A 24,667-nucleotide genomic window follows, 5' to 3' on the forward strand; every position below is an offset into this window, starting at 1 on the left:
TATCCTCTTCGTAGTATTGGTGAGGGATCATCACAGTGCGTTGACCACTCGTGCCAAACCTTATCTTAATGTTAATGTTGTGTAACACATGCACCGAAAAATGCAATTAGGGATTATTGCAATAATTAACTGTATGCAGGACTGGGAAAAATACGGTGGCTTGTAAGTATTGTACGTTCACTGAACCACCAACCATTCCAAGTTCATCTTTGGCCATGAATTATTGCCCTCTAACACTGTCACTTCTTATCTTCAGCCGAGCACTGTGCCTCGAGTTATAAATAGAGGAAGCTTGGACGAGCAATGATATGCTATATTTCACCACCCAACCATACCATTCTTATTCATCAAAATGCTGTGGGAATTCCTGAACACAAAACAGGAACTGGTTTTCCTAGTTTCTGGAATCACCGCTGTACTAGTCTATCACCTCTACCGTACATACTCGCGGCTGAAGCACATCCCGGGTCCCTTCGTCGCAAAATTCACGAACTTCTATCGCTTCTTACTGGCGCGTCGTGGCTTCCTCCACTTGTACCTAGATGCTGCTCACAAACGATATGGTCCCGCCGTGCGATTCGGTCCCAACCTAGTATGCATTTGTGACCCGGAGGCCATCCAGACAATCTTCAACCTGCGGGGAGGTTTTCCCAAGGCATGTAATCTTCATCTCCATCAACCTGTCTCTTTCCTTGTGTATGAGTGTGAATCTTATCTGACCAACATAGAGCAACATGTACCGCGCCTTCCGACCATACACCACTGACGGCCTACTTCTCTCAGTCTTCACGGCAGCAGACGACGCAACGAATCGACAGATGAAGCAACATATCTCCGTGTACTATTCGCTCTCGTATGCGGTAGCCTCTTTTGAGCCAAGAATGGATAGTGCTACTCGAATGTTCTTTGACCAGCTTGATCAGAAGTTTGTGCCCACGGGAGCACATTTCGACCTGACAAGTTGGATGAAATTCTTGTCCTACGATACCATGGGCTTGATGACATTCTCCCGTCCATACGGGTATGTCCAGCATGGAAGAGACTTACACGGTATCATGGACGACGTCAAGAGGGCAAATATGAGCATCGGACCGGTAAGTCGTACACTGCGGAGGATGTTCACATGGAATATGACTTAACTACTAGCAGATGACGCAAATACCAGGGGTCGATTGGCTCCTACATAAAAATGGAGTAGCGAATTTCTTCAAACGCGAATCCATCGCTCCTCTGTTGGATTACGTTCTGGCGCGTATCGGAGAGCGTCGAGAAGAGCGTCAGAAAAATCGTGACAAGCTCCCCAGTGCGAACGCCGACGGGCCCTGTGCAGACGGTGACTTCCTCGGGTATTATTTAACAGCCCAGGAGAAAAAGGAAAATGTGCCCCTTCGATTTGTGTCAACCTGGACCTTTGCCAATATTCTGGGAGGGGCGGACTCCACGGCTTCCATGCTTCGATCTGTGGTTTGTTTCCTCGTGGAACACCCTGACGCACTAGAAACGGTTCGGAATGAGCTGCAAGATAAGCAACGCAATGCCGGGGGGCTGACTATGCCTACTCCTCAATGGCAAGAGCTGCAAAACCTTCCCTTCCTAGACGCTTGTATTAAAGAGTCACTCCGGCTTGACGCTCCATTTGCTATGCCTCTCGAACGAGTGGTGCCTGCAGAAGGCGCGACAATCTGTGGTCAATTTTACCCAGGAGGTACAGTCGTAGGCATGAGTCCCTACATTGCTAATCGCTATCGGCCCACGTGGGGGGATGATGCGGACCTGTGGCGTCCTCGTCGGTGGTTGGATGGCGAGCCATCACATATAAGAAAACTTGAAGCCAGTTTGCTGAGTGTAAGTCAAGTGAATTCCATGTTCTTGATACGTCCAATTTCTGATTATGCCAGTTCGGAGCTGGGACACGAGGTTGTCTGGGCCAGCACGTCGCCATGTTTGAACTCAAGAAGTTTGTCACGGCCTTATTCATGAACTACGATGTGAGTACTGGATCATAAATTCAAGAATGTATACTTACATTTTAGGTTGATCTCGTGGAACCTCGAGCGAAGTCAAATCCGTACTTTTGGGTCATATATCCAGAGAGCGTGCAGGTAACAGTGAGGAAACGCAAGTTCAACGAGCAGGACCTAGCCCAGAGTAGGTAGGATTGGATTATACACATTGGAATTCTTTCATTCGCCGAAATATTGAGCATTCCTTACTCCGTCTAACAAAAGTAAGCCATGAAAGAAAAATACAAGCTCATCAACACCCCAACCTTGAAATCCGTGAATGTGGTCAAAGCTGGTGTACAGAAACTTCAAGTTCCACAGTAATAGAATCTACATACAAAGTGGTGTCTCACACCAATACCCATCGCGATGATACCCCTCCCGTCTACTTGAAGCCTAGTTCAATTTCTTATTTCCAACCGGACGACCTTGACGACCTTGATACTGCAGATAAGCGTAGATACCGCCAGCAATAATTCCAATGACAACGATATTGCCTTGACACATCTACAGTCAGTACCTCGAACTTTTGACGGAGAAGAGTGGAAGACTCACTGGCAACAAATTTGCCTACACCACCCGCAGTTTCCAGAAGGTTTCCGGCCGTGTGGAGGGTCATTTTGAAGATGCCAATAACAGAGTTGACAAGACCCATGATGAGACCTGAAACCATGTCGATCGCGCCGTTGAATACGGAGAATATGACCTCGAAGACCGAGGTTACGAGGTCCTTGATGGAAGTGATGATTGACGACATGATTGTTATAGGAGGTTGTTTGTCTTGCGTTGGGAAAATGGCAGTCAAAATCGTTCAAATTGCATAGCTGTAGGATGGAACTAGATACTCATGAGCCGTCGTGGAACTATATATGCTTGGTGTAGTGAAACTGGTATTTCCCTGCTTCTGACATTTGCCGCCGTGGCTGGTGGTTGAGTGACAGCCGATGACGTGATGCCGACGACGTGCCTTGGATTTCCAGTTTTCTACAGAACAAGGTAGGCATCAGTTGGAAAGATGAACTGGCGGATTAAGACTCACAATCCTGATCGGCCTTTTTAGAGAAAAAATTTTAGAGAAAAAAGTCACCAGAGGCATGTATAAGTATTTTATTTGACGTACGCCTTGTGAGTCTCGGGCGGGATCCGACGATCAATGCATCCCAGTATGGCTAGGCCATTGTGGCACTATGACTCCTATTTCAACGAAATCCCATGACCTATTTTTCAACGGAAGCTGCCACCAAATTAATTTTCCAATCAGCAAGTAAAACAGTAATGATTGTATCGTGGCATTTGCGTTAACTCAGTTGCCATAGGCCCAAAGTCACATGATGCAGCCAGATGCAATTCATGCCTCAGGCCTGAAGTGTGGGGCGTGGCGCCCGGAGGTTGGCCCACCAACCCACAATGTAAACACATCCCCAGCCTCCTCCAACCTCCTCATTTCTCGATAGTTCCGATCGCTCGTTGGGTTGATTCTGACTTTGTATTTTCCCATTATCACCAAATTCAGAGACTAAAAACTGTTCACCAGGGACACACTACAATCTACATCGTCCCTCCCCTACATCTTGTTTCCTACCTCCCCTTACTGGAAGCCGTCCGTTCTGGTCTGATAATCAATTGACTCGAGGTGAGCCTCTCATTATGAATTCCCCGGAATGTGTCGAACGGGCTCTAACATTCCATCCAGTGTCTTGTCTTGAGCCGCGTGCTCTTGACCACTCCGATCACGCATCATGGCTCCGGTACAACAGATTGGAGATTTCCCCGACATTCCGCTCAAGTCAGTTGAGGTTCGGGATGTTGCGCAAGACATTCCCACCGACGCTTCACCCGCCATCACCTTGAACTATCTCTCCCCTCGAGCCGACTCGTCAGCAGCCGCCACAAAGATAAACTATGGCCAAGGCACAGTTGATCCGAAAAACATCAAGATGCAAGGCCTGATGGCTTTATTCGCCCTCATCGGTGCTGCATTCGTGCTGGGTGGAATTTGGTTCTTCTTCTGGGCCAAGAACGGTGGATTTGTCTGGCGCAAGGGCGATTGGGAAGACTACAAATCGACCGTGCTACGACGCAAAGGACCCGACGGACGAACCCTCAGTAACGCCACGAAGAGTACCAAGCTGGGCGGCGGTAGTGTCGTTGGTTACAGCGATGATGGCTACACATACACCGACGAGACAGGCACATACACTGAGACTGCGACAACGATCAGTGACGAGAAGCCACAAAAGAAGAAGAAGCGTAATTTCCGAGAGAAGCTCCTCCGCCGACACAAGGATGAGCGATGGGAAGGCGAGGCCGACGATGACATGCGTGCATACCGTGAAGAGAGACCCGCCCGTATTGGTGGCATGAATCGCGAGGCCGACGGTACCTACCACGGTAGCGACTACGATTCTTCTGCCCCTCCCACGCATTACAACCGCAGCGACATGAGCGAGGTCCGTGATTATGCCTATGAACAGCCGCGTCGCTCTCGCCGTCGCGATCCCTCTGGCTTCTCTTTCACTGCCGGCAGTGAGGATGTCCTGAGTCAAACCACCGAGGAACACCAGCTCCGTGATCCATCTACCCGCCGCAACAATCGCCAACGCACTCGTGAGCGACGCCAAAGTGCCGCACCTCCCTCTGCGCCTTCGTCTCGTACCAGCAGTCCCCGCAAGAAGGATCGTCGTTCCGTGCCGGGTGGCTACACCGAGCCTTTGGACCTCGCCTCTGCGGGTACACGCTCGGAGTACCAGTACTCCAACGTCGATACCGAGGATTCCAATGGCACCAGGAGCTACCACCACCCGATTCCCGGCTTGACCAAGGGCTACCGTCGTGATGGCCATGGTCGCCGTCGCCGTGATAGTCTGAGTGATAGCGACGGAGAGTGACCTTGCTTGATATTCGTTCCGTTTTTTTTTTCTTCTGCAATTTGACGAATACTCGATTAGTTGATATCAGGATTTGCCGCACATGGTATTATGGGTTTATTTGGTTTCAGCGTCTACAACATGTGGATTTACGGATATGCTTGGGAAATTGGGAAATCATGTACATAACGAACGGAACTCATAATGGAAATGGTATTCGCAACATACAACAGGCCTTTACAATCTTTAATACTCAACCTGGGCTAGCTCTTGAATATAATCTGTAGAGTGATAATCTTGTCCACGGCTTCTGGGTAGATCCTCATCAGGGATAAAATACTGGTCATACATAATCCTATTGATGTGATTTAACAGATACGAAACTAACTAGTGATCATACATGACTCCTCATCCAAGTTCCAAGAGAAGCCTGGCCGTAGAATCATGCAAACATCTTCATCTGCCCATCGTAATGATACGTTGCGCATCAGTGATCGATGAGCATCCAGTACAAATACAAGCGTGTCTAAATCCCAGAAAAGAAGGCAGTGGGGATCCAACTAACGCCGTCACAAGGGTCCAGACGGCGTCTCTTCTTGTTCCGATTCAGGGTGCCTCCGAACATCTGAGTAATGTCAAATCTCGCCTTGGGTTTCGTCTTCTGGCCCAGACGGCATTCGAAAGGAGTATGCTTCACAAAACGGTTATGGAAGGGGCAATACTGAAACCCATTTTTCTCTCGTTTGATTGTCTTTGCTCGATGGGCACGCTTGGGGTTGGCAGGGGCGGGGGTCGGCGCGGCGTACGTGAATGAGCTTTCATGGCGGATGAAGGCATCACAAACTGCTTCCATCAAGTTTCGATCTTCCAGATCTGGGGACATATGTAGGATGAAGGCCGGGTATTCATCATCCTTGGAGATGGCATGCACAAACTGTGCGAAGACCGTCTTGAGATCGAGGACATCCCCGATTTCTTCGACGTCCTGCAATCTTTCCCCGAAGGTGCGAATGAACTCGGATGGTGAGTCTCCCCGCGAGTATCGAAGGCTTGCCCAGTTCGACCATCGCAGTGCCAGGGTCTGGTGTCTTGGCTTTCCGTAGAAGAGCTTGATCTTTTTGAATGCTTCCGAGGGACAGTCAATTCCCTGGATCAGATTCCTGGCCTCATCATTGAGTGTGGCCCGGAGATAGGACAGTGTCTTGCTGCGCTTATCCTCTTGTCCATCGTAATGCTGGGCAATCGGAGCATTCGGGGATCCTGCACCATCCAGTCCTTGTGTGCGGGTGGGTGGGAGTCTAGTATTCTCGCTTGAGGCTGCTGGCTCAGGATTCACGAAGGGCTCGACCTTGTGAGGTTCAGAGAATCTGTGCTCATCTCCTTGAAGAATCTTCCAGTACTCTGGACCAAGGTATCCGATGAGGAAATGTAGCCAAGGAGCATAGTTAGATTCTCCTTCTAGGATGAGCAAAGAATCCAAGAAGGAAGCATCTTCGACTCCCTCCACCTTCTCGGGCATGATGTGAGTAGCCGCAAGCGAGGTTTAGTGCAGTGCTGGCTCCTGTGTTCTCCTGAGTTCAAAGTCTGTAAGTCGACTTGTCGAGTTTCTTGTGGTGAGTAGAAGGAAGGAGAAAGTGAAAAGAGCAAAGCGAGAGATAGAAGTCGAGGAAGGTGGTGGGGGGAAGCAAACACGCCCGAATTCTTCTGCTTCCCCGGCAGTTCCCACCCAATAGCTAACTAAAAAGCTTAGCCATTAGAGACTTCGATACTGGTCCTTGTTTCCACAAGACAGTTCACTGGCGAGGGTTTCTGTTCTTTTTTCAATAATTATCAGCGCTGGGCACTCGCAAATCACATCACTTATTCATGAGGTTTTCTGGAAGCGATATGGGCGCCCCAGTCAGCAATCAAGGCGAGAATTCAAACATTTCAGGACATAGATAATTTCACCATGGCAGAAAACCAAAGAACACCCTTTTATATAACAGTATCCTGGATCTTGCTCTCTCTCACCTGTAAAGTGTGACTTGTAAAGGGGCATCCCGCCGATGCCTAGTCGCCTAGAGCTCGTAAGCGCTAGCTGGCCTCCATACTCAGTCTTGTGAATTATGGAGAAACATGATGGAGTGGATATCTTGAATATATAGCTTTTTTCCACTCTTCCACTACCACAGTGGATAATTGATCCTGTTCCTCCTTAACCCCGATAATACCCCACCAATGGCGACAGTGCAAGTGGGCCTTGGCGTCGTGCAACTGCTGGCCGAACTGCCGCTTTGGGTAGATCAGCCAGCAACACCGAGAATTGGCCCGAGGGTTACTGCTAGTGGGAGTCGACTTCTCAGACTTGGCCAGGCATATATAAGACAATCCACGTCGCCTTTTCTGTCTCTCTTCAATTGATCCCTTCACACGTACATACAACACAGCCAGATATCAGCCTTTCATCCAACATAATGGCGCAATCAAAGGAGTGGCAAAAGATGCTGCGGGGTGAGCTCTATTGGGCCTGGGATGAGGATCTTCAAGCAAATCGGACACGATGCAAGCAGGCCTGTGAGGCATTCAATGCTGCTGGCTCAGCGACAAGACGTCGCAAAGTAGAGCTATGGCGGAAGTAAGTTACCAGCCCACTTCCGTCGTGAACGCTCGTATGGCAGAGGGCACTATTCAAGTTTAGTTCAAGCATCGCTAATCAATTTGCCTAAGTATCGTTGGAGACACACGACCCTTGCCGCCAGTGAACCCAGATCCAGAAGAAGATGAAAATCTCTTTGAAGAAACGGACCCATTCATCGATGGACCCATCTCAGTCGATCACGGCCTGAACTTCAAGGTCGGCAAGGGGACATTTCTGAATTTCAATCTGCTCGTCCTTGATACATGTCTCATCACCATCGGGGAGAATGTATTGTTTGGGCCCAACGTGTGTCTGTATGGGGCGATTCATCCCTTGGATCCTGCTGTGCGGCGTGGCTTAAAGGGCCCAGAGGCTGGAAAGGAGATCCACATCGAGGACGATGTCTGGATTGGTGGCAGCGTGCAGATTCTCGCTGGTGTGAGGGTTGGTAGAGGCAGTACTGTTGGAGCGGGATCGGTTGTCACGAAGGTAAGAGCATATCCAGGGTGATTCAGAGACTTTGGCTAATTGTTCTAGGATGTTCCCCCTTTTCACTTTGTTGCTGGTAATCCAGCCAGAGTTATTCGAAAAATTGATTCCGAGATGGATCCGGAGCGGCAATCATGACCCGAGACTGACATGGTTTTGGCGACATTTTCATGATGAGAAGTGGAACCAAAAGTATCAAGACCACGGTCACTACATCTCCTTCAATACCATTCGTCGTGACTGTACATCAAAAATCAAGTCAGCTCAAGATCTGAATCCCAATTTCCATCAATCAAAGACTTCTAGTCTATCTACCTCGCGATAACAGAACTATCTGTGAGACTGCCAAGCTTACATGAAGATGGATCGGAGAAACGTGGTAGAAATCAATCTCTAAAGTTTTTTTTTTAAAAAAAAAAGAAAAGAAAAGAAAAATCAATCATAGCGAGGGTTGATAGCTTCTTATCTACATTTGCATGATGCCAGGGCACGCCATATGCAGATCATTCTACAGAAGTTGACCTGGACTCCAATTTCCCCGCACAAGATGTTTACGGCGACTGTCGGGGTCAGTCATATATAATTTACTATATTCCAAGTATTGTGATCAGTCGGGAACCCCGTGACCCTATTCTCATTCAAGTTTCACAGTACGACAAGCTATCAGCTTCCCTCGGTCTGGTCGGAATAACACTTATTCGTGGTTCCCGTTCATGGCTAGCGAGGTAACGCGCGCCATTCTAGAAGTACCTTGTGCCACTCGAGTAGCCAATCACATTGGCAGTCGTACTATATGTATCCTAAAATCCTGCACGACAGATATCACATGTTTAACAAGGCAAGGCAGATTTGCTACGTGGCTATCAGGTGGGCGCACACAAGCTTTTGTCCCGGACTATATGTAGCGACCGTGTAAACAGTCAAATAATTAACCTTTTATATGGGCGGATAAAAATGCTTCGTGGACACATCCAATGCTCAAAATTGTGCTATGAACTTTTGCTTAATTTCTTATCTGGACTGTGCCCTACATGACCTTCTATCGTCATGGTAATGCATTCTTCGCAATCCGTCAGCTGTCCGTAACGCAAGGCTTGAAGACACAACATTCAGCCTGGATGACGTGCCAGGGAAAACAACTGTTGATTTCCAAGCAACATGATCAGTCAACTATGTTTTACAAATATCATAGATCCGACCAGCTGCGTTTACCTTCGAGGTTATCTACTTAAAGCCTCTAGTTCCGTCATAATATTCTCTAGGGCGAATGCCACTATAAATGCCACGCGGTCCGCCAACGAGTCAGCATCATGGAGCAGAGTGAGCGACAGCCCTTGCTCTCTTCATCCAGCCGAAACAATGACTCGCAACCAATATCACTCGGTGATCCACGCGTTGAAATACCCACCGAGTTCCCAGAGAACCTTCCCGGCTCAAGTCCTGGGAAGAATCTCACCTGGACCAGTGCATACATTCTTGTCGTGTCACGCGTCATCGGCAGCGGCATTTTCGCGACGCCAGGATCCATCGTGAAATCTACCGGGAGTATCGGTCTAACTCTCCTAGTATGGATCTTCGGTACTATTCTCGCAGCATGTGGAATGGCCATCTCGATGGAATATGGTTGCATGTTGCCTCGGTCGGGAGGGGACAAGGTAAATATAGAATCTCACCCCGGCTTGCCGAGGAGAGGGCATCCACTAAGATTCACTCCTCTTGTAGGTGTACCTGGAGCACACCTATCCCCGACCGAGATTCCTTGCGTCTACGCTTATCGCCGTGCAGGCAGTGCTGCTGGGTTTCACTGCTAGCAATTGCATAATTTTCGCAAAATATACCCTTTTCGCATTAAGTGTCGAGCCAACTGATCTGCAGCATAAAGCGCTTGCGGTCGGCCTTTTGACTACGATTATCATTATTCATGGGCGCTTTTTGAAGACGGGAATCGCGATTCAGAATGCCCTAGGCTGGGTGAAGATCTTTTTGATCGGTGCGATGTCGCTGACAGGCATTTGGGTTTTACTTCTTCGATTTTTCGGCAATTCCCATCATATCATTCCCCAGGAAAGTTTCACCAGTACTCTGTCGTGGGATTACCTATGGGAAGGTTCAAATTGGAGTTGGGGTCTTTTGTCGACGGCCATTTTCAAGGTCATGTACTCCTACGCAGGACTGAATAACATCAACAACGTGCTCAATGAAGTACAAAATCCGGTACAGACAGTCAAAACCGTCTGTCCATCGGCATTACTGACCGCTGGCGGTCTTTACTTGCTGGCCAACACATCTTACCTGCTGGTTGTGCCAATAGACGACATCAAGAACAGTGGTGAATTGGTAGCTGCACTACTGTTTGAGCGCTTATTCGGTGATCATATTGGGAGAACACTGCTTCCACTTGCCATTGCCATCTCAGCAGCAGGCAATGTGATGGTCGTAACATTCGCTCATGTATGTCTTCCTATTCCCTATATCCTACCACCATCTAACAATCCTACAACAGGCTCGAGTCAATCAAGAAATTGCTCGCCAGGGATTCTTACCCTGGCAGAACCTCCTTTCCTCCTCACGTCCATTTGGAACTCCACTTGGTGGTCTACTAGTGCACTATATTCCATCCGTGCTGGTCATCTCTATACCGCCACAAGGAGACGTCTACAATTTTATCTTAGATGTGGAGGGATATCCAGGCCAGCTCTTCGCTCTCGCAATTACCGTCGGTCTCTTGATTCTCCGGTATAGAGAGCCAAACCGTCCTCGGCCTTTCAAAGCGTGGCTACCAGCTATCTGGATCCGCATTGTGGTTTGTCTGGCGTTGCTGGCAGCGCCATTCATCCCACCACCGAATTGGCAGGGCGATGTCGACTTCTTCTACGCAACCTATGCTATTGTGGGAATAAGCGTGTAAGTTTTCTATCTTGGAATTAGGTGGGATTTGCTAATTTGATTACGAAGGATCCTTTTCGGGGTGCTCTACTGGTATATATGGACCGTACTTCTTCCTCAACGCGGGGGGTATACATTGGAGGAGGCAGTGGAAACGCTGGACGATGGTACGAATATTACGAAACTTGTCCGCTCTTACGATATTATTCGATGAATTCTTAGATCTTCGTTCAAATTTGGTCATCTGATTTTTTTCGCGTTGATGTCTTTTAATCTTGTCCCCATTTTAGAGATATATTTCAGGTGGCATTGAGGGGCCCGGGAAGAGCACGGGAGTGTGTACCTGCAGTGGGGTTTCGTAAATTTGAAACTATGACCAATGTTTAGAATCATCTAATTAGTCACAAGTTGAATGACAGACTCAATAATGGTACTTAAGCTATCGAGAAAGATGATTGAAAAGAGCTTTAGAAATACATGTCAAAAACCAAGAAGTAGAAGCATATTATCATGTGGACTCTCTGGTTTCTAGACTCAGACTTTTGAACTACCACTTTAGTAGCTTTACATACTCAACTAGCCGGGTATTTCTCGTTGAATATGGGCCTTACCTGCTAGTGTAATCCAATTATACTCAATCTACTATAAACTTCATATCCACGGCACATTTCACGGCAGTTTCTTGCAGCAGAACGCGAGATCGCAATTACTCAGCCAGCGCCAAGGTTCTTAGGTGCTGCCGACATTCCGGGGATTTGTGGGGTGGGGGACCAGCCCGACAGTAATCCATTGGTCGTCGAGGAATATTTCCGATCAAACACGAGGTGGACAAGTCGTGGCTCGTTTCCAAGTCCGACGCCTGAATCCATCGCAGGCGGCAACGAACATTTTCCTGTACACTTTGTGCAACGCAGCAAGCCGCAAGTCACACAGCAGAGAATCAACACGGGAATTCACCAAAATGGGACTCGACCAACCGACCTATACCGACATCCAAGTCGAAGCATATCTCAGACGACTTGCATATAAGCCTGCAGCAACAGAAGGAACAGGTCTTGTTGAGCACGCCCGCCAGCGTGTCCAGAGCGATGCGCTAGGTACACTCACAGAGCTTCAGAGACACCATCTCGCTGCTATCCCGTGGGGAAATTCGGGACTCCATTATTCGCAGCATCACACAATTTCCTTGCATCCAGACAGCTTGTATGAGAAAATTGTGGAGCGGCGCTTGGATGGTTATTGTATGGAGAGTACGGGAATCTTCTTTATTGTTCTGCGGTCTCTGGGATATTGTGTATACGCCACTGGTGGTAGAGTGAGCCATGCTGCTGCGACGGGTGTGGACAATGGACTATGGCTAGCATTGTGAGTAGTTCCTCCTTATCGAAGGCTTTTAGAATTACCGGCTAACTAACACTTGCGCCCTTTTCAAGCGGACATATGGTGCTGATAGTCATCATCGACGAAGCAAGATATATGGTCAGTATCACTGCCTTCTTTCATCAACACTTACTGACGCCTACCAGGTGGACGTTGGATTTGGCAATAACTGTGCAACCGCACCATTGCTTCTCCAAGAAGGCGCTACAGCTACATGCATTGCACCCTCCGAGATGCGCCTGATCAAGGACACTCTCGTCGAGGTCACCGATAAATCCCAGAAGGTCTGGATCTACCAGACAAGAAATAACCCGGAGAGCCCTTGGATACCCAACATCTGCTTCTCGGAGGTAGAATTCTTGCCTCAGGACTTTGACGTCATGAACTTCTCCGTCAGCAAGAAGCCAACTAGCTGGTTTGTTCAAACCTTTGTGTGCGTGCGAATGATCTTGGATCCTACGGGCAAGGAAATTATTGGGCAGTGCATCATGTCAGGCGGAGAGGTCAAGCAACGAATCGGTGGGCAGACGGAGATTTTGCAAGTACTTCAAACGGAAGAAGACCGGGTCAAAGCCCTTGCGAAATACTTTGACATGCACCTCCGCACTGGCGAGGTCGAGGGCATTCGAGGCTTGAGCTCCCAAATCAAATAGATGGCTGCATCGGAGACTACCGGAGGAAAGAAGATTGCGGTTCAATGGTATGGTACATCGATGTTTCTAAAGAGATATTGCGGCAGAAGGTATGTATAGTGATCGAGGAACAAATGGAGGCGCAGGCATAATAGAGAAAGAGATGTTGCAATTTTTGGTCTAGAAAATCCGCTTCTCGATCTGGATCAATTGGGTTAGCACAGTCTCGTTCCGTTTCAATAAATTGACGAGTTCTCTTTGTCCATACCTTCCACGGCTTGCTGACATCGAATCCTGGGGGTGCCAGGTGGTTGCTGGACTGTCCACGCATGGTACCGGTGATCCGCAGGTCGCGCTCCATCACTGTAGATTGAGAAAGTATCGTCAGGATTCCATCCAATTGACACCGTAGAACATGGTTTCCTCGAATCGAAAGGTCGTAACTTACTTTGCTGTGTGAGAGTTAGCCGACACATTCTGCCGCAACGAGTTCCCGACCGCAGCCGATGGATTGAAAGGAGTCACTTACCCTGTCCCAAAGGTCCCGGTTCCAACGGGGCTTCTTGCCCTCGTTAGCGAAGCGTTTCACAACGTACAGGCCAGCGCCAGTGACGCCGAACATCTGTGGTGGCCAGTCAGTTAGAGCTCGAAGGGGGACCGGCGGATAAGACGCACGCCCGTGATGATCGCATATGGAAGGAGGGCCTCGAAGGGAACACCCATTTTGACGGTTGGCGCAAAGGTTCAAGGTCAAAGATCGAAGGTAAAAATCGACAATTGCAAGGGACCCAGCTCGTCGCCTCGCAGCAGTGATCAAATCGCGGAGAAGAGAAGGTGGAGGGGAGCCAGTCACTGGGCGGGCGTTTCCAAGGCGAGGTCTGCGCGGCCCAAAGCGGTTTAGTGTGCCTGACTCAGCCGCCTGCAACGACACTCCCATGGCCAAGGGGGCAGCGGATCGCAAGCTCGATTGCCAGAGAGTCCGTTCCTAGCGCTTGGATTGCTCATCGACGCGTCTTTTACCAGTTTACTCCTCGGATACGATTGAATCTACCTCAGGTGTGGCTCCCTCTACTTCAGCGACACGTGCTTGCGACCTATCTCAGCCAACTGACCACCACCTGTCCAACAGCCGATTTGCGCCTGTGAATCCTGCCTGCAGATCAAACCCTTATAATCGTGTTGCGGGCGCTCGTCGCAATCATATTTGTCTCTGCAGGGCTCGCATAGGCTCCAGATGAACCGCCGGACCACCACCGACGCGAGCGGGGTGGCTCTGTAGCTTGACTTGGCCCGGCCTTACATTGATCACAGAAGTTTCAACACCCAGGCGCATCCCATCTCGGCAGCGTGCCTAAAGAAGATCTGGCGACCGTCGCGACACTCACCATGGCGGCGACGGTGCCGCCAGTGAACGATGATCCGGACAAGCTGGACCCTCCGGCCGACCAGGCAGACAGTGACTTGGATGCGGAGGGGGAGGAGGAAACAGACCTTTACGAGATGGATCAACAACTCCAGAATGCGGTCCACCAGGCATACTCGGGCGAGGTTGCTGAGGAGAACGGTCACCCTGCAGTGAATGGTGGAGGCCTGAGCGCTGCCACCAATGGTGGACAGAATGGTAGCGACAATGATGAGACCGAACCTGTCGGAGCTGTGAAGATCCCAGATGACGAAGACGACAACGAAGATGACGCTGCCTCTGAGAACGACGATGCTGAGTCTGGGACGGCCGACGGCGATGTCGACCCCGCATTTGAAGAAGAAAACGACCGAGCAGCATCCGAATCGAGTGAATCAGAATCAGAAGCCGAGGAGGACTGGGAGGCTGAGAGTAATGGTCGTGAAGAAGATGCGGATATCGATACTCGCAGCGGGGTGTTGTGCATGTACGTGGTAAATGCGATTCGGTTGATTCAGCCGGGTCGATTTTCTCTTCAAGGAAAATTCAGAGCTGACAAGGAACAACAGATTTTGCACCCAGGACGAGGAACATGATCCAAGTGAGGACTTTGAGGAGTGGTTGACTTGCGCAGTTTGTGGCGATCATTGTATGTTATGCTTTTGCGGGGCCGGAGCTAAAAGCTTAAGCCTTCTCCCCCTTCCCCTTTTCGAATAGTCGCTGACTCGGCATCCCGACAGCCCATCGGCAATGCGCCCGTGAGCAAGACGCCTTTGATGATTCAGAAGGTACGAACGCGATTAGTTCGTGCTATATTTTCAACTTTCGCCGCGAACTCATCAGCTAACATCCGATTTATAGAGCCTTGGAGATGTCCTGCTTGTGTTCAAAACAATCTTCAACCTGATCCCGTGGAATCGCCATCGCGGCCGAAAACTGGGGCTGCTCATCTAACCAAGGAGCTCTTGCCTGCACATGCAGGAAATGAAGAGGAAGGGTTCCACTCCATTTTCGATAATAACATCAGTGATGAGCTGCTGAACAGCTCACGGTCCTTGCGGAAAAGGAAAGCCTCCTCGGCCGACGCGGAAGAACATGTGCCCGTGCTACGGAAGCGACGGCGGCAAACTGAGCATTCTGACTCCCAGGACGCTTCCTTTGACGGTGCTGCCGATCAGCGCGCTGACGAGGCAGCATCTCCAGCACGACCCATGCGCCCTCGACGGACGCGGGCGATCGAACGCGACCACTGCCGTATCGTTACAAAGCAACTGGGGAAACTAGTCCTTGGCTTCCGGTTGGAAGAAGGGAAAATGGCCAAAATCCTCGGCACTCAGAGTCGACCACTGCGCAAGAAAAAGAAAGGCCCCAAGCCTCAGACCGCACCACAAGAAACCCAAGCTCATTTCGCCCCCATTCCTCCTGCACCCTACGTCAATCACTTTCATCCTTTCCAAGATCGGGAAACCGACGACTCAAAATCTAAGCCATATGGTGGCATCCTGTCCGAAGCCGAGGCCGACACTTCCAAGACCCTGCCCTTGCAGGCGGATCGAGACAAGTTCGAGCAAGCTCGCCAACGGGCCGAGGACGAGTGGCAGCGCAAAGTCCGAGACGCAGAAGTCAACGGTGAAGCAACGCCTACAGCCTCACAAAAGGTATCTGGTCCTCCTTCGAAGATCAAGTACATCAACTTTGGTGGCTACGAAATTGAGACTTGGTACGCCGCACCCTATCCGGAGGAGTACAGTCGCAATCGTGTACTTTACATTTGCGAGTTCTGTTTGAAGTACATGAACTCGGACTATGTCGCTTGGCGGCATAAGCTCAAGTGTCCCGCAAAACACCCTCCCGGTGATGAGATTTACCGAGATGGGTCGGTCTCAATCTTTGAGGTTGACGGTCGGAAGAACCCGGTCTACTGCCAAAATCTGTGTCTCCTCGCCAAGCTCTTCCTGGGCTCGAAAACTCTGTACTACGACGTGGAGCCATTCTTGTTCTACGTTATGGCCGAGTACGATGACCTGGGATGCCATTTTGTCGGCTACTTCAGCAAAGAGAAGCGACCCAGCTCCGCCAACAACGTTTCCTGCATTCTCACCCTACCAATTCACCAACGCAAAGGCTACGGAAACCTCCTCATCGATTTCTCCTACCTTCTCACCCGCATTGAGGGCAAAAGTGGCTCGCCTGAAAAGCCTCTATCTGACATGGGCCTGGTGTCGTATCGCAATTACTGGAGACTGATTTTGTCATACCAGCTTCGAGACCTCAAGACCCCCATCAGTATCGCAGATTTGTCCGATCGGACAGGCATGACAGCAGACGATCTTGTTTCTGCCTTGGAAGGCATTCGCGCTTTAGTACGAGACCCTATCACAAAGACCTACGCACTTCGCCTCGACAAGGACTACTTTGAAGAGGTGATTGCCAAATGGGAGAGCAAGGGCTATGTCCAGCTCAATCCCGATGCGCTTACGTGGACTCCATACATTATGGGCCGTAATAATCAGTCGCATTTCGACCGAGCACCTCTTCACGCGGTCGCGCCTCGCGACGACCCCGACGAGGAAGATGAGGAGCTGGAATCGAGAGAAGATGCAGACGATGACACCGTGGCCAATGGAACAGACACGGATGCGCTTGGGGAGCCTGCTGGACCGCCCTCAACCGCTGGTCTACCACAAACCAACGGCATTCACGCGCCCGAGCCCGCAGAGCCCGAGCCAATTCCCAACCCAGCGGCCGGCATTCCCCCTTCCCGCTTTGAGCTTTGGCCTCCAGTACATGTCCCTGCTGCTCCCAAACGCAAACCTGGACGTCCGCACGGGACGTTTAAGAACCACTCTCGGACACCCACTACTACTCGGACGAGCGGCCGCAACACACCCCGGCGAGCCTCAGGTCTTCCCCTGTTCACTCCCAATGCCGGCACCCCTAGTATGCGTCGTGGCCGTAGCGCCCTGACGATGGATTCCCCGGCGACAGACGCTACTCCCGCTCAAACTAATGGCGTTGATGAAAGTGTGCTTGACGACGAGGAGGCGGTGCTTGACCCCAGCCCTGAAGATCTTGGCCTGGTGGTGGACGAAGCAGAAACCCCTGCAACAGGCGGTGAAGCTATGGAGACTGAAGAGGTCGAGCAAGCTGAAGTAAACGGAGATGACGAGCCAGAAAATGCCGTGGAAACCAATGGCGTCAATCACGACGAGCCGGAGGCTGCTGTTGAGTCTGACGCAGAAGTCGACGCCGATGCAGACGCCGAGTTTGAGCCGGAACTGCCTCGGACACCCGAAAAGAAACAGACATCGGCGTCCAAGTCTCCGAGAGCTACATCACAAAAGGCCAAAGGGAAGCAGTCAGATCCAGCTACTAAAACGCCCCAGTCTGTCAACCGCAAGGCGTTAGTCGAAAAAATCCAAGTGGTGGTCTCCGCCGAACCCGAATCGGGTAAGCGGCGGAACAGCAAGATTGCCGCCACCGATACCAACGGAATTGACTCTGACATCGATGCCGAGGGGGAAGACGACATCGACGGCGAGTATGAGATGGATGGCGACGTGGTAATGGAGACATAAGCCTCATTCTAGGTCAAATGTACATCCATGGGACATGAATTACGGGCAGTATACCCGGAACGTCGCAACGCATATGGATAGGGCGTTATTGCTGTTTGATTCTTGAATTCCTATCTTCATGATCTCTACACTTTGTTTAGGGACCTTTTTTCGTTTTCTACCTGGGAAACGGGAGAACCAATCCACCTCTTCCAGGAATCAATCGATCTGTCGCACGACGTGTCGATTGAGTTTTCACTGCTTTTTTTTTACATTGTTGCTCGGGGAACCTCTTTCTCACTTTTCTTCTTCTGTCCAGCCAGGAGCGCGGGTCTGGGGCCAGGCGTTATTTGGGGTTGTGCATGGGGAACTTTACTCTTGTTCTTCTTTTTCTAATCCATCCCCATTCGATTCTATCCTCGACTCTTCCCGATCATGGGCATGGCTACTTCCCGAGTGGGTAAACAGTGCGGCACATGTGCCCAGATCTCCAGTGCACTGTATGAGTGTCTCGTGTAGTCCATCAATCTACCGTATGTGACAATCAAACTCAGGATCTACATGTATCCACTCAGCGTCCCTACCTAATGTAGTACAATATGCTTATCTCACCCCCTATATCGTAAATTAGGTAGCTACAGTAGTTCGTGCCCATCACTCAACCCAACGAAAGCCCTGTTACACACGGCAAAGTACCGAATGTGATATTGACAAGCCGATCGACAACGTGCAGCGAACCATCGATCCAAGCACCAGCCACACTGGACAGGTCGGAGGTACTCCATACAAATCGAATTGACTCGACGCCCAATGCGTCCGAGTGCAGGCTAAGCAGTGGAATACCTGATGGAGCAGAAAGTCAATTTCGGCGACCGCGGGGTTGATGGTTGGAGGAGCGTGAGAGGGACGAAAATTTAGAACTTGGAAGTACTGTACATAGGTAGGTACCAGATAACTATGCGAGGTCATTAGGTAATGTTGTTTCTTTTGAGGTTATCCTAGGGTTAATGCGGCTCACGGCAGATCTCGGGGTACGGGTGCGATGTGAGATGTTCTATCAGGAAGATGAACCAGCGAGTCATGGGTGAATCATAAAATCCTCGAGCTTATAGTTGGATAGTGAGGCCCTAGGCAAGTGGAGCGAAGATAGAGGACCCGACAATCCGGAAACCTCGGAGAATTAAAAAAAGGGGGTTTCATGTAGGATACCTCATTGAGGTTGTCGTGATACCATTGAAGATGAAATGCTTCAATACAATGCGAATACCCAACACGTAAGTGTCTAAATTTCTACCATAGTGAACCTCTTTGTCAACCGCACTCCGTATTTACTTAGCTTAATCCAGCATCCCGATCGGCAAAGATCAGCGGTCAGAGCGTCCGTCCCAACTTTCCTCAAGACTGAACTAAGGAACACGATTTAACGAATTAACCTGGAAACAGCTAAGGCCACCTGTCAGCCTGTCAGAAGGGGATGCGGCCCATGGGCAAGGGGGAGATCAGTTTCAGAATGCAAGAGCCATCCATGGAACGGGCACTGCGCCGGCTGGGGGCCAACCCGCGGGCCTCACTTTAAGCATAACCGCATAGCGTTCCAGAAGATGGTGCTTCTTGGGTCGGGGGGTTGGGGCCGCTGTCAGAATGGAATTAGTTTGTATCAATCTAGTAAACGAGGAAAATTGGTAATTATACTTACGAAGAGGAGGTATTATACTGTGATTGTAAATGTATGTTGGATATGGTCTATTAGAATAGACTGTATTGTGTTCATTGTATTCTGTACATGTTGTAGGTGAGTGACGTGAATGCCATGGTTCCCTGAACTCTCCCACGCTGAGAATTCTATCCTAACTACGGAGTATACACTGGAGTTCTACGATTCATTAGTCTGATTAGTTCTTGGTGGCTATTACGCTACGAGAGCCCTGGACAAGGGAGTCCTAGTCCTGCAATTACCATAAATAATCCTGCTAAAATTTCCGGCGCGGTGCCACTCCATCGTGCGTCGGAGAACTCGTCCCCACGTCCACACTATTTTCACCACCACACGGGTTCGTGGGTTTGGCGGAGGGACTCTCTTTGGCCTTGGTGGAGAGAGAGGCTTGTTGTGCTGTTCAGTCTTAGTAGTCTGGGTTTTTCAAGGCGCGTTTCGTTTTTTCGTTTTTCGTTTTTCGTTTTTCTCGCTTGCTTTGCTTTTCCTTTTCTTACCCTCTTCGAAAACCCGAGTTTCGTCTTCCCCTCCACCCCCTCTGCGCGATGCGTTGGCAACGCTCATGCGCTTGATTCGGTCAATTAGGGTCCGCTCCGCTCTTCAAAAATCTACCTTCTTTTTTATCTCTCCCCCTCTCCATGGACATGCTGGCAGCTCGCATTATCGCATAGGGTCTGATCTCGAGGCTCCTGCTGCATCATCGCGCCTTCCCAGGAATTGGAGATGGTGGGCGTTTGCGCCATTCGCTGCGCTGTGGCAGCCATGCGGGCTGGCCAGGAACCAACGGAAAGATGCAGGAGTGGGAAATCAGACCACAGTTTTAGGCTGAGGCTGGATCTGATCCAGACCATTTACTGAACCATTGGGGGATAGGATTTTTTTATCTTTCTTCAGGGTGATCCTCAGACAGGGCCAGGGCCGTTTTCCCTTCTTGTTTACCAAGAGTTCCAGTCCTCTCCGACGGACCCTCCTAGCGGGGCCACCAATGCCCACTGACAATACAGCGCTGGTCATGGAAGCCCCGCGAGCACGATGTACTGGGATCGCTGGACGCTGGTTATCAAGCAGATCCGATCTCGTCGTGGTTCTTCGCTGAATGCCATTATCCGAGTTCCGGCAGACTCGACTTGGTCTGTGTCTGCCACCCTTGCATGATCGCCGCACTATCGGGTCTTCTGCGATGCATTCTCCTCGGGAGTGGGCCGCTTGTCATATCCAGATGCAACGGCAGCCACGCCAGTGCGCGCCATGCTTTTTTACCCCCTCCTCTTTATGGCTGGTTTTATCCAGTCAGTGTCACTTTTCCTCAGGTTCTGCACAGTGCCAAAAAGTGAAGGAGACTCCTCTCGCCACAAGTAATCTTCCTCATTTACGAGTACATGGGAAATGTACTCCCAGGGGCATGGCGGGATGGTAACCAGCTCCAAAGTATCGTACAGCTTTTCCTCGCCAATCCCCCCTCCTCTCCCCTCAGCCGGAGCGGAGACTAGCATAGGGCAACTGTGGCGTAAACCCCATTGCAAGGCCGAAGAACGCGATCTGCAGACCAGGCAGTCCACAGGCCACCCATCAATGATTCGTCTCCGGCCTCATGCAGGATGCCCGATCGCGCAAGGCCCCGGACCACCCACTTCCACCTCCGCGCCCGCGGGATGATGTCGGCAGCCTGAGCTGAGCCAGGCCTGTTATTTCTCTCTCCCCACCCGACCAGATCGAAAGGGGATCTCCGAGTATCCTGCTCCCAGAGGTGCCCAACCGGTGCAGGCTGCATAATCCCCCGCCGAGTCGGTGCGGTCCCCATACAGTCGGGGACAGGATCTCCGTCTTTTTCTCTCGCTCGCGCTCTCACTGTTAAAGCTGCACAACACACGGACAATGTGATCCATCGAATCGTACAGCGATGCGGAGGGTTCGTGCCCATTTTGGCAAATTATTTCCAGTTGCCTTTTTGTCTTTTTACCCCGTGAGGATCTCGACTTGGCTTTTTTTCGTTTCCCAATCCCCGTGTTGAAGTCGGCGCCTTTGCTCCCTGGTTTCGGTTTCCTTTCTCACCTCGTCGCATCATGACCCGGTATGTTTCGGTTGAGTGTTTCTTGTCGACTTAATGTGCTTGTGTTCGGTCCGCACCTTCGAATTCTCATTGCGCCCGGTTTTATTGTCCGCGAGGTGACGATATCGACCAGCGGTCATTGTCACTACTACGCGGGTCTTTGATAACGGGACGGCGGTGCATAGTGAAGCGCACGGCTTTCGAATCGACAGCATCGCCATTACCGGGGACCCCCGTTGCAAATCAGGGGTGCACTGTTGCTGTGGACGACAAGACAGAAGCAAGGCGGGAGCTTGCGGACACTCGTGTCACGAACGCGTGGGAAAGCTTCAGAGAGTACAAAGAACGGGATCTCATCGTGACCTCCAGACTCGATCAACAAACAAGATCAAAATTCCACAAGCCTGGTAAGAGCCCTTGTGATAAGCTCGTCGAGGTCTGAGTTTGCGAGGGGGAAGTCAAGTGGTCAGGTTGTCCGTCCAGTCGCGAACCAAGACTGAGCCTTTGTTGCACCCCCTTTCGGTCGACGGGCAGATGACATAAGAAAGTTCTTGGACTCTCGAGCTATCAGCAGGCTTCATTCTTCCCCCTGTCGGTTTTCTCGCGATTTTAGCTTTTCTTGGCTGTACTCGAATTTGAAACTAAATCTTGCTAATCAGGCTGACTGGAACTTTTAGGGATCCCAAGACCACCAGTACGCTCCTAGTCAGACTGAGGCTGACTTCTGTGTGTGGGGTGCAGCGCACCATCTTTGTCTCCGCCCAGAGCCTCCGCCCCTACGATCAGCTGCGGGAGCCACCACAGTCCACACAACTGACTGTGACTGGACCTTGCGCGCCTCAGCTCCAAAAGGCTAAAACTTGGCCCAGAAAAGCACACACCAAGTTGAACCAGCAAGCAAGCCCGTCCGCAGCCCGCTAGTTCTTCTAGTTTCGGCTGCCCCAGATCCTGGTCCAGCAGAAAAAGGCCATGCGGCTTGGATCTTGCATATCCGGGAATCCACTCTGACTGGAATGCTTAGACGCCGGAGCTGAACCCGAGTCCACTTTTTGGCGGTTCGATCAGAGCTCATTTGCTCCTTCCGTTAGGGCCTCTCAACCCATTACGTGCATAGCCGGGGAGGGCCGTTTTCGCGCTTCCAGTTGGTCCTGTCGCAGGCAGGGCTCAGTCAACGGACCAGGGTCGATCACCAGGGCTCAAATTCACTGGCCGTGGCTTCTGATTGGAGAATTATTTGGGAACTTTCAGAAACTGGAGAAGCTCTCTCTCTCTTATCCTTTTCTTTGATCCCCCTTCCGCTCAGCCTACCATCCCCGTTACGGAAGACATTCAGGCATCCCAGGCATCCCAACGCGCTAGGCCTTCGGCCGATCGAATGTGCGCATCATCCCGATCGTCGCCAGCGCCAGTGCCACCGTGCCCACCAACCGTGGTTGGACTCCAGTTGACCCAGTCGGGCCCAGTCGACCGCAGCTGAATCCTCTTCCCATTTTTTCCCAATTCTTTTTTTCTCTCTCTCCTCCACTTTTATTTCCGTCTTAACCGTCTACGGTCTTGGACGGCGGGTGACCCTCTGGTTTTCCAACGGTCGAGAAGTCTGTTCGGGCTCCACTCTTCAGCTATACTGAACACCTTGCGGCGAATACAGTTGAAAATCTGATTTTTCGTGTCTTGGTGTTGTGAAGCTCTTTTGCCTCTTTTGTTTCCTTGTCGCTAGGATTATACAATACGACCGGCCTCAACAAAAAGCCCTTACTACCTACCTACTTTGGTCTACGCACATTCTTGTTCTCCCCGAACCGGAACTCGTTCGTTCCTCCTTAGGCACTGGAAACTGAAGAAAGACCCATTTTGGAGGACTTCTTCTCCGAGTTTCTTCCCCTCTTCCTCCTCCCCATCATTGGCTCCGTGGTGCATAAAATTTTCAGGTCCATTTTTCCGTTAGTGTCGAGCCCAGCCACAAGGCGTTTCTGGACGCTGATTTGCTCGCGGAGGGAAATTCGACGCCCAATTGAATTTGGCGTTTTAATCGACGTTGGAACTTGGAGGGGGGCACCCCGGGACCTGCATCTTGCATCTGCAGCATTAAAATCATTAAACCTCTTACGGTCGGAAAAGACTAGTAAGAGTCCGGACTGGTGCTATCGAGTTTTATCGGCCATCTGGTACATTTGGGGGATCTTTGGATCTGGTATCTGGTCTCTAGCAGTTGGCCATCATCTATAGGACGATTTACTTTGGTCTCCTACTGGACTCACAGATTGGACACCACACCACCTCTTTACCACCCTACTATCACTGTGACTCGTTGCTACTCTTACTGTTTTACTACTGTTTTCTACCTCGACAAGCTCGATTCCTGTTCTGCTCTGCTGGTCTGCTGTCTGCTTCTTTCCGTTCGCAGCATCCGTTTGCGGCACCACATTTTCCATCGCACCGTCCACCACTTGTTCCAACCCATCAAATCCCAATTCCATCATCTTTCTCACTGCCGGTTCCATCCAGCTCTCTTTTATTCTGCCCTTCCTACTATCCTCCATCCTCTTTCGTCATTCCTCCATCTGTCAGTCTCTCGGTACGAATCCATGGGAACTCGCCTGTCGGGGACTGATCCAAGCTGGTACTGCACCCGGAACGCTCCATCCCAAAGTCTGGATTCGCCTTCCATTCTTCCTTCCTTCTTTTCCCCCCACTACAGCTAATCTTCCTCCCCATCATCCATCAACCATCTACCACCAGCACCGCACAATCAACGACATCGTGACTCGTGCTTGACTCTCTCTCTCCCCCCCCTCCTTCTCCCCGACCCAATCTTTTCTCTTCTCTTCTCTCCTTTCCACTCTATTCCTTGTTCCTCCGTTACCCTTTTTCCTTTCCTTTCCCACAACCTGTGCACCCGTGGACAAGACTGCCGTTGCTGCTCCTCCCGAACCAACCGTCCCTCCACTAACCTCGAGCTCGTTTCCTCGGCTCTTCATACGCGGGCGACTCCTTGCCTGAACCCTTGATTCTTAATTCTTCCGTATCAAATAACCCACACTTTGGGTCTTGGTTCCACCTCTCCGTCTTG

At 50.6% G+C, this 24,667-nt stretch overlaps 11 protein-coding genes across 11 annotated transcripts; 6 read left to right on the plus strand and 5 right to left on the minus strand.

The window, feature by feature from the left end:
- Window positions 1–352: 352 nt before the first annotated feature.
- On the plus strand, window positions 353–2,006 carry N7473_011324 (uncharacterized protein; the record flags this gene model as incomplete). The annotated part of the gene is made up of 4 exons (XM_057157263.1): window positions 353–592; window positions 729–1,094; window positions 1,150–1,845; window positions 1,899–2,006. The coding sequence occupies 4 exons, from the start codon at window positions 353–355 to the stop codon at window positions 2,004–2,006; spliced, it is 1,410 nt and encodes a 469-aa protein (XP_057003113.1).
- A 244-nt stretch (window positions 2,007–2,250) lies between these two features.
- Window positions 2,251–3,138, minus strand: N7473_011325 (uncharacterized protein). The gene is made up of 3 exons (XM_057157264.1): window positions 3,043–3,138; window positions 2,559–2,827; window positions 2,251–2,500 (listed from the first exon to the last, which is right to left on the minus strand). The coding sequence occupies exons 2-3, from the start codon at window positions 2,758–2,760 to the stop codon at window positions 2,400–2,402; spliced, it is 303 nt and encodes a 100-aa protein (XP_057003114.1). The 5' UTR covers window positions 2,761–2,827; window positions 3,043–3,138; the 3' UTR covers window positions 2,251–2,399.
- A 604-nt stretch (window positions 3,139–3,742) lies between these two features.
- On the plus strand, window positions 3,743–4,891 carry N7473_011326 (uncharacterized protein; the record flags this gene model as incomplete). The annotated part of the gene is made up of 1 exon (XM_057157265.1): window positions 3,743–4,891. One exon carries the CDS (start codon window positions 3,743–3,745, stop codon window positions 4,889–4,891), a length of 1,149 nt encoding a protein of 382 aa, XP_057003115.1.
- Window positions 4,892–5,396: 505 nt separating this feature from the next.
- On the minus strand, window positions 5,397–6,389 carry N7473_011327 (uncharacterized protein; the record flags this gene model as incomplete). Its single annotated transcript, XM_057157266.1, has 1 exon — window positions 5,397–6,389. One exon carries the CDS (start codon window positions 6,387–6,389, stop codon window positions 5,397–5,399), a length of 993 nt encoding a protein of 330 aa, XP_057003116.1.
- Window positions 6,390–7,326: 937 nt separating this feature from the next.
- N7473_011328 (sugar O-acetyltransferase) lies at window positions 7,327–8,117 on the plus strand (the record flags this gene model as incomplete). Its single annotated transcript, XM_057157267.1, has 3 exons — window positions 7,327–7,487; window positions 7,580–7,979; window positions 8,028–8,117. The coding sequence occupies 3 exons, from the start codon at window positions 7,327–7,329 to the stop codon at window positions 8,115–8,117; spliced, it is 651 nt and encodes a 216-aa protein (XP_057003117.1).
- A 1,172-nt stretch (window positions 8,118–9,289) lies between these two features.
- N7473_011329 (putative methionine permease) lies at window positions 9,290–11,079 on the plus strand (the record flags this gene model as incomplete). The annotated part of the gene is made up of 4 exons (XM_057157268.1): window positions 9,290–9,634; window positions 9,702–10,430; window positions 10,483–10,883; window positions 10,935–11,079. The coding sequence occupies 4 exons, from the start codon at window positions 9,290–9,292 to the stop codon at window positions 11,077–11,079; spliced, it is 1,620 nt and encodes a 539-aa protein (XP_057003118.1).
- A 747-nt stretch (window positions 11,080–11,826) lies between these two features.
- N7473_011330 (arylamine N-acetyltransferase family protein) lies at window positions 11,827–12,898 on the plus strand (the record flags this gene model as incomplete). The annotated part of the gene is made up of 3 exons (XM_057157269.1): window positions 11,827–12,230; window positions 12,299–12,344; window positions 12,392–12,898. The coding sequence occupies 3 exons, from the start codon at window positions 11,827–11,829 to the stop codon at window positions 12,896–12,898; spliced, it is 957 nt and encodes a 318-aa protein (XP_057003119.1).
- Window positions 12,899–13,057: 159 nt separating this feature from the next.
- Window positions 13,058–13,600, minus strand: N7473_011331 (NADH dehydrogenase [ubiquinone] 1 alpha subcomplex subunit 1; the record flags this gene model as incomplete). Its single annotated transcript, XM_057157270.1, has 5 exons — window positions 13,058–13,078; window positions 13,146–13,240; window positions 13,326–13,329; window positions 13,407–13,499; window positions 13,553–13,600. The coding sequence occupies 5 exons, from the start codon at window positions 13,598–13,600 to the stop codon at window positions 13,058–13,060; spliced, it is 261 nt and encodes an 86-aa protein (XP_057003120.1).
- Window positions 13,601–14,263: 663 nt separating this feature from the next.
- On the plus strand, window positions 14,264–17,857 carry N7473_011332 (uncharacterized protein; the record flags this gene model as incomplete). Its single annotated transcript, XM_057157271.1, has 4 exons — window positions 14,264–14,766; window positions 14,849–14,928; window positions 15,020–15,067; window positions 15,141–17,857. 4 exons carry the CDS (start codon window positions 14,264–14,266, stop codon window positions 17,855–17,857), a joined length of 3,348 nt encoding a protein of 1,115 aa, XP_057003121.1.
- Window positions 17,858–19,806: 1,949 nt separating this feature from the next.
- On the minus strand, window positions 19,807–20,111 carry N7473_011333 (uncharacterized protein; the record flags this gene model as incomplete). Its single annotated transcript, XM_057157272.1, has 2 exons — window positions 19,807–19,946; window positions 20,045–20,111. The coding sequence occupies 2 exons, from the start codon at window positions 20,109–20,111 to the stop codon at window positions 19,807–19,809; spliced, it is 207 nt and encodes a 68-aa protein (XP_057003122.1).
- A 538-nt stretch (window positions 20,112–20,649) lies between these two features.
- Window positions 20,650–21,468, minus strand: N7473_011334 (uncharacterized protein; the record flags this gene model as incomplete). The annotated part of the gene is made up of 2 exons (XM_057157273.1): window positions 20,650–20,710; window positions 21,035–21,468. 2 exons carry the CDS (start codon window positions 21,466–21,468, stop codon window positions 20,650–20,652), a joined length of 495 nt encoding a protein of 164 aa, XP_057003123.1.
- Between the last annotated feature and the right edge of the window lie 3,199 nt (window positions 21,469–24,667).

This window comes from Penicillium subrubescens (genome assembly GCF_028828155.1).
Source record: "Penicillium subrubescens strain IBT 31985 chromosome Unknown utg000010l_segment0_segment0, whole genome shotgun sequence".
NCBI lineage: Eukaryota > Fungi > Ascomycota > Eurotiomycetes > Eurotiales > Aspergillaceae > Penicillium > Penicillium subrubescens.